The sequence below is a fragment of the Gracilinanus agilis genome, chromosome 1, assembly GCF_016433145.1.
Source record: "Gracilinanus agilis isolate LMUSP501 chromosome 1, AgileGrace, whole genome shotgun sequence".
In the NCBI taxonomy this organism is placed as follows: Eukaryota; Metazoa; Chordata; class Mammalia; order Didelphimorphia; family Didelphidae; genus Gracilinanus; species Gracilinanus agilis.
Genome location: NC_058130.1, coordinates 116120909 through 116136412, shown reverse-complemented (window position 1 = coordinate 116136412; position 15504 = coordinate 116120909). Strand labels below are relative to the sequence as shown.

The 15504-nt window shown below is 33.4% G+C and overlaps 1 protein-coding gene across 1 annotated transcript in view; it reads right to left on the bottom strand.

The window, feature by feature from the left end:
- Positions 1-15504, bottom strand: part of MPDZ (multiple PDZ domain crumbs cell polarity complex component) — a 228912-nt gene that overhangs the window by 121161 nt on the left and 92247 nt on the right. Inside the window, exon 21 of the mRNA XM_044685473.1 lies at positions 11308-11469. Coding sequence (XP_044541408.1) covers positions 11308-11469 — 162 coding nt within the window. The remainder of the gene's footprint in view (positions 1-11307; positions 11470-15504) is intronic.

Here is a 15504-nt window from a genome sequence, read left to right as displayed (position 1 = left end):
ACTAGGTCTAATTCTCCCTTCCCCTACAATCACCTAAAAACAACACAAATTGGTCAAATATAAGTTTTTTCAATGAAAATAAGAGAAATAAATTTAATTCTAATAAGGAAAAATGGTTTTCTTGTAGGATAGTAACAGAAATATTAAATCAAAAAGAAAAATAAACTAAGTAGAATGAATAAATACAATATTTAGCAAAGTAAGAGAAGTCCCTAAAGAAATGAAAAATATTATAGATCCACAGAAGCAAGAAATGAATCATTCCCCTAAATCTTTAGAATGTTTAGAAACTCAAGATGAAACATAAAAGATCTGCCATGTATTATTATGGAAATGAGATCAATCAAAGAAGAATACAAGAAGAATGTTAATGACAGCTTAAAATAGTGAAAATCTGAGGACTGAAAATGCATAGGTGAAACACTATTATTCAGGGATGGCAGAATAATAGGCCAAAAAAAATATTTTAGCAGTATATTTGCAATGAGACCTTAGTTCTCAAAATAAAACAATAAAGGTTCAATACAGAGTTCAGAGAGACAATCTGAGAATTATTAGTCTTAAAAAAAAAAAACTCTTTCCAGGGAATCATGTAATAAAATTTCTGGGAACTATTAAAAACAGACAGCAAAGTACAGACTGATAGAATCCAGAGGATTAATAGAGAGAAATTCTACATTTAGCTCACTCAGAAATGTAGCCGCCAAAAAAAAAAAAAAAATTAGAGCTTCAATGTCAAAACTACAATTTTACTAGTAGTCCTGAATGAAGCAATTCATTTATTAAGAATCAGCAAGGCAAATCACATAATGCTGTAAAACAATGATAAAACAGTAGTCTTGTATAAATGGAGATTTTGAACCTTGGACTTCATCCCCCATAAGTCCCTTAGTTTTCCCAAAAATTCCCTTTTATCTCTCCTGGGCCTCCACATTTGCCTGGTCATGTTATTGTTTTATAGTTGGCTGTAACTCCTTCCTCTTCCTCTTTGGTTCCTGGGACCCGCTGGGTGAGTTTAGCACCTTTTCCCTCTGGTTTGGTTTTTTTTTTTAAGTTAAGTTTATTATTACTAAAATATAATATTTAGTTGTTGAATATTAGTTTTAAAATCCACAATCTATAAGGTCCAGAGCTGGGTAATAGGCACATAGGGGGTGGAGATGGGAGTAGGAGGGATGGAGCAGGCTTATATATCAAATTGAGAGCAAGGGAAATTTGTTGAGGAGGACAATGACAAGAATAAATCTCTATCTCAGGAATATTAATTTGGCAGTTATGTGGAGGATGAAGAAGATAAAGACAAGAAGCAGGAAGACCAATTAGACCATATTAAGAAGCCATTAAGAAGAGAAATAAAAGCATTTATTAAGCACCTACAATATATTCCAAGATCCTATGCTGAGTACTTTACAAATATTTCATTTGATTCTCATAATCATTCTGGGAACTATTTATTTTACAGTTGAGAAACTGAAGCAGACTGAAATTAAATGATTTGCCTAGGGTCACACACATCTAATTAATATCTGAAATCAAATTTAAACTCAGATCTTCCTGACTTCACTCCCAGGATTCAACCACTGCACCACCTAGCTGCCTCTAGACTTAAATCAGGTAATGATGATAGGAGTAGTAATAGTAGTACTATCATAATAATAGCATTTAGCATTTTTGTAGCACCTATTATGTGCCAGACCCTATACGAAGCCCTTTACAAGTACTATTTCATTTGATTTTCACAAAAAACCCAGGAAGAAGGTGCTATTGGCATGGGCATTGTATCCCCAAAACTATAGAAGTGTTTCAGGCAAACTATGAGCAGGGAAATTCCTTTGCTCCCTTCTCTCCTTGTGACTCCTAACCCAAAATATCTGAAAACTCCTATAAGACCCTGAGAGAAGTATCCTCCTTGGATCACCCTTTAGATGGACAGAGAGATACACCTCCAGGCTATGCCTTGCTACCATCAGGTTGTATCTAAGACATCTATTGTCATACCCCCTAAACTTTGAGGGTCACCCCCTATGTTTTCAGGCAGACCCCAGTCAGATGACTAAAATTCCTCCCTGCCCATACCTCAGTGCATACCACTCTACACTCTAGAGTCACAATTTCAGTGTGGCACAAAGTCACATCTTCGCTGCTATAAAGAGTATAAAGACCCCAGAAATCATGTCATCTGGGAGAACAACTTTCCATATATGCTGTGCCACCTAGCCAGATTCAGCATTACCTTAAATGATTAAATTTCTCTTTTTATTTTTAAGCTAAGTTTCGGAGTCTTACATCCTTGCAAAAGGTACCCTTCCCGACCCTGGGGGGTTCACCTCAAGCCCCCCAAAACACTATTATTATTCCAATTCGACAGCTGAAGAAATTGAGCCAAGCAAAGAAAGGTTAAGACAACCCAATTATTAAGTGTCTAAGGCCAAATCTGAAATCAGGTTTCCCTGATGAGGCACAGAATTTGAAGGACTACCACTTAACTCCTTCAATGGAGAAAGGAACAATTTAATGATATCTGGTGGAAGTAGAATCCACGAGAGTTGGCACTTGATTATAAATGAAGTCTGTATAAGAGGAAAAACTGGCAAGGATCATTCCAATGAGGGGAAGCTGCCTGAGCTGGAGCAGGGCAATGTCCTGTCTTAGAAGAGAACTGGATTTGGAAGGGAGAATAATAAATTCCATTTTGTACAGATTTGGGGGTGTGAAATACTGAAAGGATCTCTAAGGACTTATCCAACAAGCATCTGATAATAGGAGCATATTGTTTAAGGGGGAAATAATAACTGAAATATAAATTTAGGTGTTAGATCTATCTTTCCTAATGAAACAATAAAAACATTTAATACAGATGCATCAAATCCTAGGGTGACCAAGTTCTCAAAGGAGTGTATCATGGCGATGTCAGAAGATCCTCAGATCACAGGCGTGGTTTAAAGCTCTGAGGGACCTTTGAGCTCATCTAGTACAACCTTGTACAGATGAGTAAGCTGAAACCCAGAGTGGTTAAGTGACATGCCCAAGATTGCTTATTAGCTGTGCAAAGGGACCTTTAAAATTCCTTATACCTAACTTGAAACCAGATAGACATAATACTACTTTTCTTTCAGGCTGGGTTACATAGAGGATACTATGCTAGACTTGGAGTCAGGTGGACCTGAGTTCAAATTCTGCCTCAAACACTTAAGAGCTTTGTGATGCTGGGTAAATAACTTAATCTCTCTTAGTAAAACTGGGTATTTAAAGTAGCATTTATCTTATTATAATTTGTTTTATTATTAGGGTTGTTGTGAAGATCAAACAAGAAAATACATTTAAGTGCTTTGTAAAACCTCAATACATTATATAAATTTTATCTATCATACCTTTTATTTATCTATTATTTATTTATCTAATACACAGCAGAATTCTACATTTTTTGTAGAATGTTTTTACTATTATGAGTAAACACAGCTGCTCCAACTTTCTATTTTTAATTTCTCCTCTGCCTCTATTATATTATCCTCCAATTTTAATGAGCTATAAAACTATACTAAACATTTATTAATTTTCCACAGACTAGACTGTTTGAATTAAAGGATAACATTTTTGTTACTTTTGAAAGTTTGCAGTGCTGTAATAACTGATGTATACAAATTGATTTTCCATTATCATGACAACAATATGAATAAATTTTGGAAGTCAAAAGGTAGTTAAAGATGGGAAGGTAAAAGTTTTTGATTAGAGGGATAGGATGACATAAAAAGAAAAACAACTGAACTGAAATAAAAATAACTGGTTTAAAATCCATACTCTTCCACTAATTAACAGTAAGTTAGAATACATCATTGAGTAATTTCAAGAGTTTAAAAAAGGGAAGCTAGGTGGCTCAGTGGATTGGGAGTCAAGCCTGAAGATGGGATTTCAAGGGTTCAAATCTGGCCTCAGATGCTTCCTAGCTATGTGACCCTGGGCAAGTCACTTAACCCCCATTCCCTTACCATTCTTCTGCCTTAGAACCAATACATAGTATTGATTCTAAGATGGAAGGTAAGGGTTTAAAAAAGAAATAGCTGTGATTCTCAACTATTACACTGTACTTTCCTTCCAAATTTATCACTCATATGTGGTGAAAAGTGTAATTATCTTCAACCTTGCATGAAAATACTTTAGATTTAATATGGAAAAAGTAATCTATTCAAACTTCATCCAAGTGCCTATTAGACATGTAGAACTTGATGTGCCACATTTGACATATCAAATTCAATATTTCCAAAACTGAACTCATTACCTTTCCCTCTAAACCATCCTCTTTCCCAAACTACTCTATGATGGAGGGCTTCCCCATTCTCCCAAATACCAAAGTTCATCACTTTGCTATCATTCTTGACTGTTCATTTGTGCTTACCTCACTTATCTAAGTCTTATCCTCTATACCTTCACAACATTTCTCCCATATATTTCCTTATCTCCACTCCTAGTCACCACCATGATCCAGGCCCTCGTATTTCATGCTTGAGCTAGATAGCAGCATTCTTTGGGTCTCTGTTTCAAGTAGTTCCCCACTCTAGTCTATGTTCTAGTCAGGGTCCAAAGAAATATTCCTAAAATGTAGGTCTGGCCATGCTACTCCCCAACTCAATAAATCCCTCTGACTCCCCATTTTCTCCAAAATCAAATAAAAAATCCTCTTTGGCTTGTAAATGTTTTTGGATTCACAATCTTGTTCTTTCCTACCTTTTCTAGGTCTCTAAGCCTTTCCTCCTACTTACTTTATGATCCACAACAATGAGGCCTTTCATCATACCACCTACAAAACATCCCAACTCCTAATCCCTTTCACTCTATCTATTCTTGGAATATTATCCAGCCTTGTCTCTGCCTCCTGGTTTTTTTATCTACCTTCTACATGTCTTTCCCAGTCCCCTAGATTTTAATGCCTTCTCTCTGAGATTACCTCTCATTTATATTTTCCTATCACATATACATAAGTTGCTTTCATGTGGTTTCTCCGCCCCATTAGAATATGATCTCCTTGAGTACAGGAACTATTTTTGGTTTTCTACTGATTTTCCTATTTATCCTGTATATGATTTTGTACAAGATTGTTTTCATGTTGTTTCTCCCTTTAAACTGAGCATATTCAAGGGCAAGAACTGTCTCTTAGCTTTCTTTGTATCCTCACTACTTAAGCAAAGTGCCTAGAACATAGCAGGCATTAAAATACAGATTTGATGGCTAATGCTTATCCTTAATACCAAATATTTCAAAAAGGGGTTAGGAGAGTTTAGAAAGGTGACATTCCCTATGATTTCTGACTTAGAAAATAGAGCAGCTTATTGCCCTCAGTGTCAAGTGACTAGACCCAGAACAACATCCTAGGGTAGAAAAAAAAAAAAACTGCCCAATTTGCTACTTAAGGTCTGCTATTTCTTCCTGTAGTCATTGAAGAAGAAGCCTTTATCTTCAATTCAATATATGATTATGTTCTTTCTCCTTAAGGTTATCCCAGTTACTATTCTTACCAATTTTTATTCTCTCCCTTTTAAAAAATTTTAATTTATCTATTTAGTCCTCCAGAAAAATGAAAATGTTTAAGTAAATTTGTTTGTTTATTGCATTAAAATACCCACTTAACTTCCTCCTCCTGTTATAGAAGGCATCTTTTGACAAAAAAAAAAGTATATGCATATATAAAATTATATCTTAGGAAATAAGCCTAATAGTGATACTGCTAGGTCAAAAGGTATACAGAGATTTGTAACTTTTTGAGCATAATTCCTAATTGCTCTCCAAAATAGTTGGATCGGTTCGCAGTTCTACAAACAGTATAATAGTGTCCCCATTTTTCTACATCCCTTTCATTTTGCCTTTTTATCATTTTAGACTATCTGTTAGATATGAGATATCTCAGAATTGTTTGCATTGGCATTTCTCTAATCAATAATGATTTGGAGCATTTTTCATATAGTTTTGTATATAGTTTTGATTTCTTCATCTAAAAACTATCTGCTCATAGCTTTTGACCAGTTGGGAAATGACTCATATTCTTATATGCTTGACAAAGTTCTCTATACATTTAAATATGAAACTTTTATCTGAGAAACTGTCTATAAATTTTTTTTCCTCAACTTACTGCTTTCCTTCTAGTCTTGGCTACATTAATTTTATTCATATAAAAACTACTTAATATTTTCAAATTTATCTATTTTCTCTCTCACAATGCTTTATATCTCTTTATTTATTCACAAATCCTTCTCCTATCCATAAAACTGAAAGGGAGTATGTTCCCTATTCTTCTAGTATGCTTATGATTGCTTCTTTTTATGCCTACATCATGTATTTATTTTGATCTTGTCTTGGCTAAATGGTAAAAAATATTGGTCTATATTTAATTTTGTTCAGACTGTTTTCCAGTTTTCCCAATAATTTTTAGCAAATAGTGAATTCTTATCCCTAAAACTTGGATCTTTGCTTTTGTCAAGTACAGAGTTTGGATCATTGCTGCTTTATAATATAATTCAAAATCTGGTACTGCTATCCTTCCTTTACCTTTTTCACTAATTCCTTTAATATTCTTGACATTTTGTTTTTCCAAAAATATTTTACTATTTTTTCTATTTTCAGTAAAATAACTTTTGCTAATTTAATTGGGATTGCATTGAACAAGTAGATTTGTTTAGGGTAAGATTGTCACTTTAACTATATTGGCTGTGTTTTCACTCAGGAATAATAAATATTTCTCAAATTAATTTAAATCTAACTTTATTTGTATAAAAAGTGTTTTATAATTATGTTCTGATAGTTTCTGGGTTTGTTTTGGCACATCTGGTCCTAGATATTTCATGCTATGGTTATTTTAAATGGGTATTCTCTTATTTTTTCCCTTTTTAGTATTTTTAATTTTAATTAAATTAATTTTAAAATTTAAGAATTTTTTAAGTCTTCCTTACTGTCTAGAAATATGCTTATCTCCTCTAGCCTTAAAAGAACCTTTCTAGAGTCTTACAATTCCTGAAATATATTTATCTCTCTTTTTCTCATCAAATTCTTTGAAAAGGTCTCCTATACTCAATACCTTTACTTCTTCTTCTCTTACTATCTTTTAAATTATCTGCTTCTATCCTAATAATTCAAATGAAATTGCCCTCTCCAAAACTGCCAGTAAACAAATGGCCCTTTTCCCAATTTTTATCTTTTATTTCTCTGCAATAGTTTGACATACCACTCCCTCTTCCTGGATTTTGAGGCAATGTCCTCTTTTGATTTTCCTCCTAAAAATCTAAATAATTTCTTTCCAGTCTCCTTTGAGTTTTCATCATCTATGCCATACCCATGAACTTTCTCTGCTTTTTCCCTCTTTTCTTTCTATATTTTCTCACTGGGTATGCTCATTAGCTCTCAAGGGATTAATTACCATCTCTATATCAATGATTCTTAGATCTATTTATCCAGCCAGTTGTTCTTTAGGCTATAGTATTCCTTCAAGAACTGCCTTGTTTACTGCTCCTGAGCTCTAGTATTCTTTCAAGAACATTAGAATAGGATATGCCATAGAGATTTCAAATTCATCATGTCAAAAACAGAACTCTTTGTATTTTACCCTGAAGCCAGCCTTCTTCTAAATTTCCTCAACACTATCAAGGGCATCACCATTTTTCTAGTCACTCAGGTTTGTAACCTCAGTGTCAATCACTCATCACTCACATACATGTAATTCATAAAGTTACCAAATCTTTTTATTTCTATCTTCACATTTCTTGAATACTTCACGTTTTACTCCAATCATATATCTACCACCCTAGTTTAGCCATTCATCACTTCTCACCTGAATTATAAACTATCTATTTGGTCTCCATCTTAAGTAAGTTTGACTGAATAAACACTATCAAAATCTCTTTTAAAAAACCATGAAGAAAAAGACAGAGCACTAACGAGTAGAAAGAGGTAAATATTCTGATTTTTTAAGTCTTCATGCATATGTCAGTGAGTATAGATTGAGTCATAGCAAAATTCTAGAATACGATTAAGAAAGGTGTTTTTTTTAATGCAAAGAAAATGAACCAGTGATAATTAAGAACCAGAACCAATAGCACAACACAAAATTACTCAATAGTTGTATCAATAATATGAATGAATATGAAGGTAAGATCTATATGAAATCTGTAAATGAGACTTAAATATATTGAAATATTGAGATGAAACTGGAAGGTATAACTAATACAATACAAATAATAAAATACAATTCAAAAGGATCTCAAGAAGCTAGAATTATGGGCTGAATCTATTAAGATGAGACTTACTAGAGATAAATATAAAATAATACTCAAAAAACCAAATCCACAAGACAATATGTGTAAGCTAAGGTTAGATAATATATGTTTAAAAAAATAAGAAGTTATGGAGACAGAAAGATTGACACGAGGCCAGTGATATGGCATCTAATAAGATCTTAGGTATCAAAAGAGGTATTTTTTTTAAATACCTTGAGTGAAGTTAATGCCTGGGGTACTCTCTCCTAGACAAACTATATCAAGAAAGGTCTACTACAAAATACAGGAAAACCAAAACAGAATAATCAAAATATTGAAGAAACTGGAGACCATTTCATACAAGAGTTGGTTGAAGGAAATGAGCATGCTTTGCCCATAGAAAGAAAAACTTAGGGAGAACATAATAACTTTTCAGGCATCTAAAGGACTAAATCATATGAAATAGGACTTGGACTTGATCTTGGGGTAAAAGGGAACAAATTCAATGCAATATATGAAAGTTGATAAGAGGCAAATTTAGGCATAATTCAAAGAATAACAATGAAACTTCACAATACTTACACAGTAGCAAAGAACTAGAAACAAAATAGATAGTTGCCAAATAGATTGACAAATAATTAAACACATAGTGACATTATTGAATCATAAGAAATTAGAGATTATAAGAAAACAGAAAATCATAGAAAGATTTATTTGTACTGTTGAAAAATAAAATAAGTAGGACTAGGAAATGAACATATAAAACATGAAAAGAAAAATGCAAATGAAGACCAAAAAGAAAAATCAAATGAAACAATGATTATACTTGGCCCTAAAGTAAAGAGGAGAAAATACCCCTCCCTTCACTTCTTTGCAGGGGAGGACAACTACAGTTACAAAACACAGATTAGAATGATGTTGGCTAGGTTTGCAAAACTCTTTCCCCTACCTCCTGAATTTCTTAAGTTTTTAAAATTTGTTACAAAGGATAGTACTCCTGGAAAGGGTTGAAAATGAGTGTTTAGAAATAAAGATGATATAAAATATAGCAACTTTTAAATAAAAAAATAATATGGGATGGCTTAGGACACAGAGACCCTCTATGCTATTCACTGAAGATCTTCATAGTAGAGAATATATAGTCACCTAATAGTGATATTTTGCAAGTGATTACTCCTTAAGTTAAATGACCCCTTACAAATATTTCACTTTCTTATCTACAATTTGGGACATTTTTTCCATTTACAGAAGAAATTTTAACCCAATCCAAAATATAATACAATTGCCAACATACTACAGTTCATGAACTGTTCTACGCTTTAAAAAAATTGAATATTGGCAGAAGTTTCCCAGTGTGTTTTTAAACAGTCTCATTAACGTATTCTTTGCTGTTTTTTTTTTATTTACGTATTTCAGTTTATAGGCCAGCTTGCCAAATTTCATTGCAACAAAGGAATAAACTGCTCAAAAAGAGAAGCAAAATATCAAAAGATGAAAACAGAAGACTTTGGTAAGCCAATATGTTGTACTACATACTGCCAGCATGTCCTGTAAAATATATGCTTCTCAGTATGCAGATAGTGTAATCCCTTTAAGTAACAATTACTAAGTTAAACAATGCAATCTGTCCCACTGGCATGAAGAAGCGTGTTGTGTTGTGGATTAGGAGATTCCATTAGGAGATGAACTCAAGATTCCAACCCTAAGGCCAGTAAAGGCTGAACCTATTCCAGGAAGGATACAACCAGACAGACAGTCTCAGGTGTGGTGATACAGGAGCAGCTGCTCCATTCAAGATGAGACCTTACAAACCAATCCAAGGAAATTGCCCAGCATCATTTGCAATGATAACAGGTGCAGCCTGAACATAGGAGAGAAAATCTTTGGGAAGGTTCTGGCCAAAAATTAATGGATAACTAAAAAGGAAAAAATTTTATATCTTCTCAAAATCAATACATATGTGTGTACACATATGTATGTACACACACGGAGAGAGACTTTACATATACATTTATCTTCACAAACACAATATCAATCAGCTCTTAATTGGTTTTCATAATTTTTAAAGATATACTTTTTTTTTTATTTTAATAACATACTTGGAGATTTATACATCTACATACTATTATCAGATTTAGTTTAAAGGGACCAAGCTCAGAGTTCAATATGTCTAATTCCTTCACTTTATATAATAAGATACTGAGAAACAGGCAAGTCATATGATTTGTTCAGTCAAAAAAAAATGCAATGAGCAACACTTGGGCCCAAATTTTGGTCTTGAAATCCAGTGTTTTTCCCATTATTATACTACCTTTCATAGCATGTAGTACTTTTAATTCAATTTAACAGAAAAAATGAATGTTTGCTGAATTGAATCAGAATCAAGAGTATTTAGAAAGAAAAGCATGAACAGAAGAAAAAGGATTAAGGGTCTAGAATGCCATCTGCCTACATAGGGCCAATTAGGTAAATAAGTTCTTTGTTCTTGCTTTCTACCTTGCCTATAGATTCACAACCATTTCATTCTGGAAACTCACTGTACCTTAAAGGTAAAATAATTTTCATAATAATTTTCCCTGAAAATAATCTTTACTAGGCATTTGTCATACCACACATGATATGGTTATACTATGCAAATACAGAAATATGAGAATTAAAGTATATTTCACAAATGCATTTCATTTTTTAGAAATCAATTTTACAGCCATTTGTGAAATGAGTATTTCATTATTTATTAAGATGTATGGAAACACAATTGGAATTTTTCAAATTGTCTTTTAATATTTTATCCTTCTGGATTGTGAAAAAAAATCATAGCTTTGAACCCTTGTGTGCCTGTCACACTGTCTCACAGATATTAGATATAAACAGGGTGTTACTGATCTGAGAGGTATCCAATCAACGCTCCCTAATGAAATTGTGTTTTAATCTGATAATGAAGCCATGAGCAGATGGAACCACAGAAACAGAAAGCCACCACATTGAATTCAGCAGCCAGACATAAATATTGACCTCAGATACTTATAATAAATGTTCCAACCATCAATAAAATGACAATTTATTTTTTTACCTTAGGAGGAGATGGCGGTATAGAGAGGCTATAGTTCAAGCCACTGCTGCAAGCACTGCCATGGAGAGCTAACATTGAGGCTTGGAAGGCATCCTCATCCTCAGGAGAGTACTGAGACTCGAAGGTGGATTCATCTGCTAAGTCTGCCTCATTTGCGTCCACCTAGCAATAAATATAATTGCATCAGTCTGAATATCTGTCTTAACACATATGTTACCAACATTTGCCAGCTCAAGGCAAAAAATGCATCCTGGTTCTATTCTCATTTTTAATCTTTGCTATGCATAGAATTTTTGATATATCAAGGATTGGCTAATGCAATAGAACAAGAAAAGCTGACAACCAGGAATAGAGGGTGCTGACATTAAGTGTCACAACTGTATGACTTCATTTCATTAATAACAGAGCCAATATATTCTTTTTTTCACTAACAACAATTAGCAAAAGGCTTGGATGTCATTTCTAAGTTTAAAGTAGTTGTATAAATTAAGCATAATTTGTTTTCTAATTCATACTCTTGAAAAAAGCATCATCTCCCCCCCGGGATTTATAATTCAACACAAATTTAGTCTCCTTTTTTAAACCTTCAGTCTTAATAAATTACTTGCAGAGGCATACTAAAGGCAATGATTTTTAAAAGCTTTTTTAAAAAGCACATTTAAAAATACACTGAGTCTAGAAACCATTAAATTTTCAGTGATCAAGCCAATGATCAAATATGTTTGTAAGAACCCACAGGGGGATTATGGGCAACAGCACAAAATCAAGTCTTGAAAACAGTTCCTAATCCAGATACAGTGAAACAAGATCATGGAAGAAGGAAATGAAATGGAAAGCAAGAGGTAGGAACTCTCCACAAGGTAGAGGAACTCTCCATTCCCCATCTGCATCTCTACTTTGAACTCTAAGGGACAATATGTCCCCACACTGGTACCATCTGGTACCCTTCCCTTTCCAGCTTCCTTTTGTATATATTCATACCCCCATATCAGACTGTAAGCTCTTTTGAGGGCAGGGCCTTATTTGTACCCTTAGTGTTTAGCACAGTGCCTGGCACAGAGTAGGTGTTTAATAAATGTTTACTGAACTGAACTGAATGAACCTATGATAAATGAGGGAGACAGTTAGCTTTTCTATGGTTAGAAGAAGAATTAATTGGTGATGATGCTAAGAAGCAATGAGGAATGAAAGAAGGGAGTATATAGATTAATAAGAATTGAGTGTGCAAAGGGACCTTAGTCCAAACTCCTTATTTTGACAAATGAAGGAATTACTTTAAGGAAGTTCATAGCAGTTGTCAGAAATAATCTTAGATGAACAGGAAACTAGATTATTTGATATTAGAGAGGAAGTCAGGAGTATGGTTGGGAATACAGCTGGAAACAACCTTCCTCAGACCACATAAACTATTTCATAAGATCCTAATCTCCTTAGTGTTGTATATTAGTGTTATCTGTATTGGTAGCTTATATCCCTGGTTAGCTTGAACTCTTTGAAGTTTAGACTCATGTTTTAGATAAACTTCATAGGATCCCCCCATCCCACTCCCAAATGATGCTGTTACCATAGGTTAGAAATGGCTGTGAATAGTTTTTCATATGCATAGAATGAGGTAGGGATTATTTACTGAAAAAACTATTGTCACTCCCAGGGAACAAAGAATTTGAAGTCCCTAGGAATATTCTTTCAGACTTTTTCAGTATTTTTTTCACAGATATACCATAGGAACTGAGAAATAGAGTGGATTTTTAAAAAGTAAATTTGGTGGTATAATGGTGTGTATTGTTTTTCTAACTCTGCTTATTTTTCACATTTGCACTGGATGTATCAACAGGGTAGCACTTTCTCTCTGCTAAGAAAATCTTGAATTTCTTCATTCAGACAGGTCTAATCTGATATTTGAGTCCAAAGAACACACTAGGTGTAACATTTCAGAAAATTATTTTGTCACTTAGTTAAGTTAGTTCCATAGAAAGAAGAGCAGAGACATGCATTTTGGTAGTGTTTTTTTTTTTTTTTGAAAGCCTATAATGCTTTAGTTCCAAGTGGAAAGTAAGCCAGAAGTGTACTTGCATGATAAAACTAAGGATATTATGGGCAGGACATGTGATGTCACAGTGGCATCTGTTTATGTAGGGATAAGAAAGAGGAATTGGATCTGTGACTGTTTTAGGGAACTCTAGGCAGAAAATTTTCTTTATCAGTGCTGGTCAGCAACTTCCTACAACTTTTAGTCTCAAAGAATTTCCTACTAGTGAAAAGTTAAGTAACTTACTCAAAGTCACCCTGTCAGTATGTGTCAGAGGCAGGAATCATTCCAGGCTTTCTAGATTCAAAAGCAACTCTTAATCTACCATGCAATACTGACTCTCCTATCTTAATGGTGTTATTGGACCACAATCGTGTCAGAAGGAAGATGATTTACTGTAAACCTGTCATGTCTTCCTGAAAATCTGCTTTAGATACATGATTTAGTTCAATTCCACAAACATTTATTGTCTCTATGCACAAAGTGCTATATTGGCTACTTAAGCCATAAAGACACAAAGGAAGCAGTCATTAAGCATTTAAGTCTACTGAGGTAGTGTAACATATTCATGGATAATACAAATATGAGTTTAGAAATAAAGAAGAAATAAAAATATTCCTAGAAAATTTAAGGAGATAGAGAAAACTAAAAATTATGAGGTTTGGGGAAGACTTCATAGATCATGTTGCTAGATCTTGAATTGACAGAAGGATTCTGAAAAGCAGAGATAAGACCATGGGGACCAGTTGTGGAACTACTTAGTTGTGTAAAATGTAATAAAGAGTTTCATGAATAGCTAGTAATCTAGGTTGTCTAGAATGCACAGCAAAGGGAACATGGTATGAAATCAAGCAGAAAGGGTACATGCAAATTGGATTGGGGATTTTCCTTAAATACCAGATATTTGTATTTTGTCACAGAAACAATATGCATCCATTGAAGGTAGGTAAAGAGTAAGGTATTCTAAAGCAAAATGTAGTGAGTGTATTGTAATGCTTGAAAAATAAAATCACTTTCTATTTAAGTCAACTAAGCTTAGAGTTTGCAATAGTCAATAAACTTATAAATAGACTTATTAAAAGTGAAAAAACATGTATCTCAAGTGCCCAGTTCATGGTAGAGCAGGACCATAATAAATGTTTAATAAATGTCAATGAATTTGAATTAATAATAGGTACATGAGCCCAAGAATGGTTGCAAAAAAAAAAACCCTATTTTTAGAGCTTACTTAAATTTATCATGGTACAATTTATTTTTAAGGAATTCCCACAATCCGTAGTCATTTCTTCAGACCTTCATCATCTCATTCCTACACTACTTTGTCTCCTTGATCTTCCCTTTTTCTCTCTTCTTCGATCCATCCTTAACAAAATGTCAAAATCATCAACCTAAATTTAAGTCAATCATCCAGTGAAAAATATTTAAAGCAGAGGTTTTTAATCTTTTTGTGTCTGCCATGGGACTCTTTAGCATTCTGGTGAAGCCTACAGATCCCTACTAAAAATGCTTTAAATGAATAAAATAAAATATAGAGAATAACAAAGGAAACCAACTGTACTGAAACACAGTTGTTATATTATTTTGTTTTTCAAACAAGTTCATGGTCTCAAGTTAAAAATTCCTGACAGGAGAATATCCAACTCTCTGTGATTAAATACAAACTCCTCGTATTACATTTAAAGTCATCCAAAGACTAGCAACAACCTACCTTTCAAGAATAATCCCACTTAAATGCTCTATATTCTAGTCAAGTTTGACTATTCCAGGGAATTGGAATTTGGGGAATTAGCTTTTCCCTGAACACAACTTTCTACTTTGCATGTCTTAAACAAAAATTTTCTCTTACAATAAGCATCAGCATAGATACATATAGCTGAAGAATTTAGGTCTATAGTAATTTATGCTCTAATTTAAAGCAAGAAATTTAGAAGACTAATGGTGTGCTAAAAACATTATGATGATGTATGTAATATATTCTAAAACTGATACCAAATATATCTATGTATGAATTATTTTAAAAAGATATTCAACTACAATATAATTAGTATAATTCATGAGATAAAATTTCTATATAAATAAGCTTAGAAAATGTATGTCAAAAAAAGGTAGAAAGACAATGTGGTCCTTTAGTACTGTTAAATTTATATATTTCCTTGTCAAAGAACAGA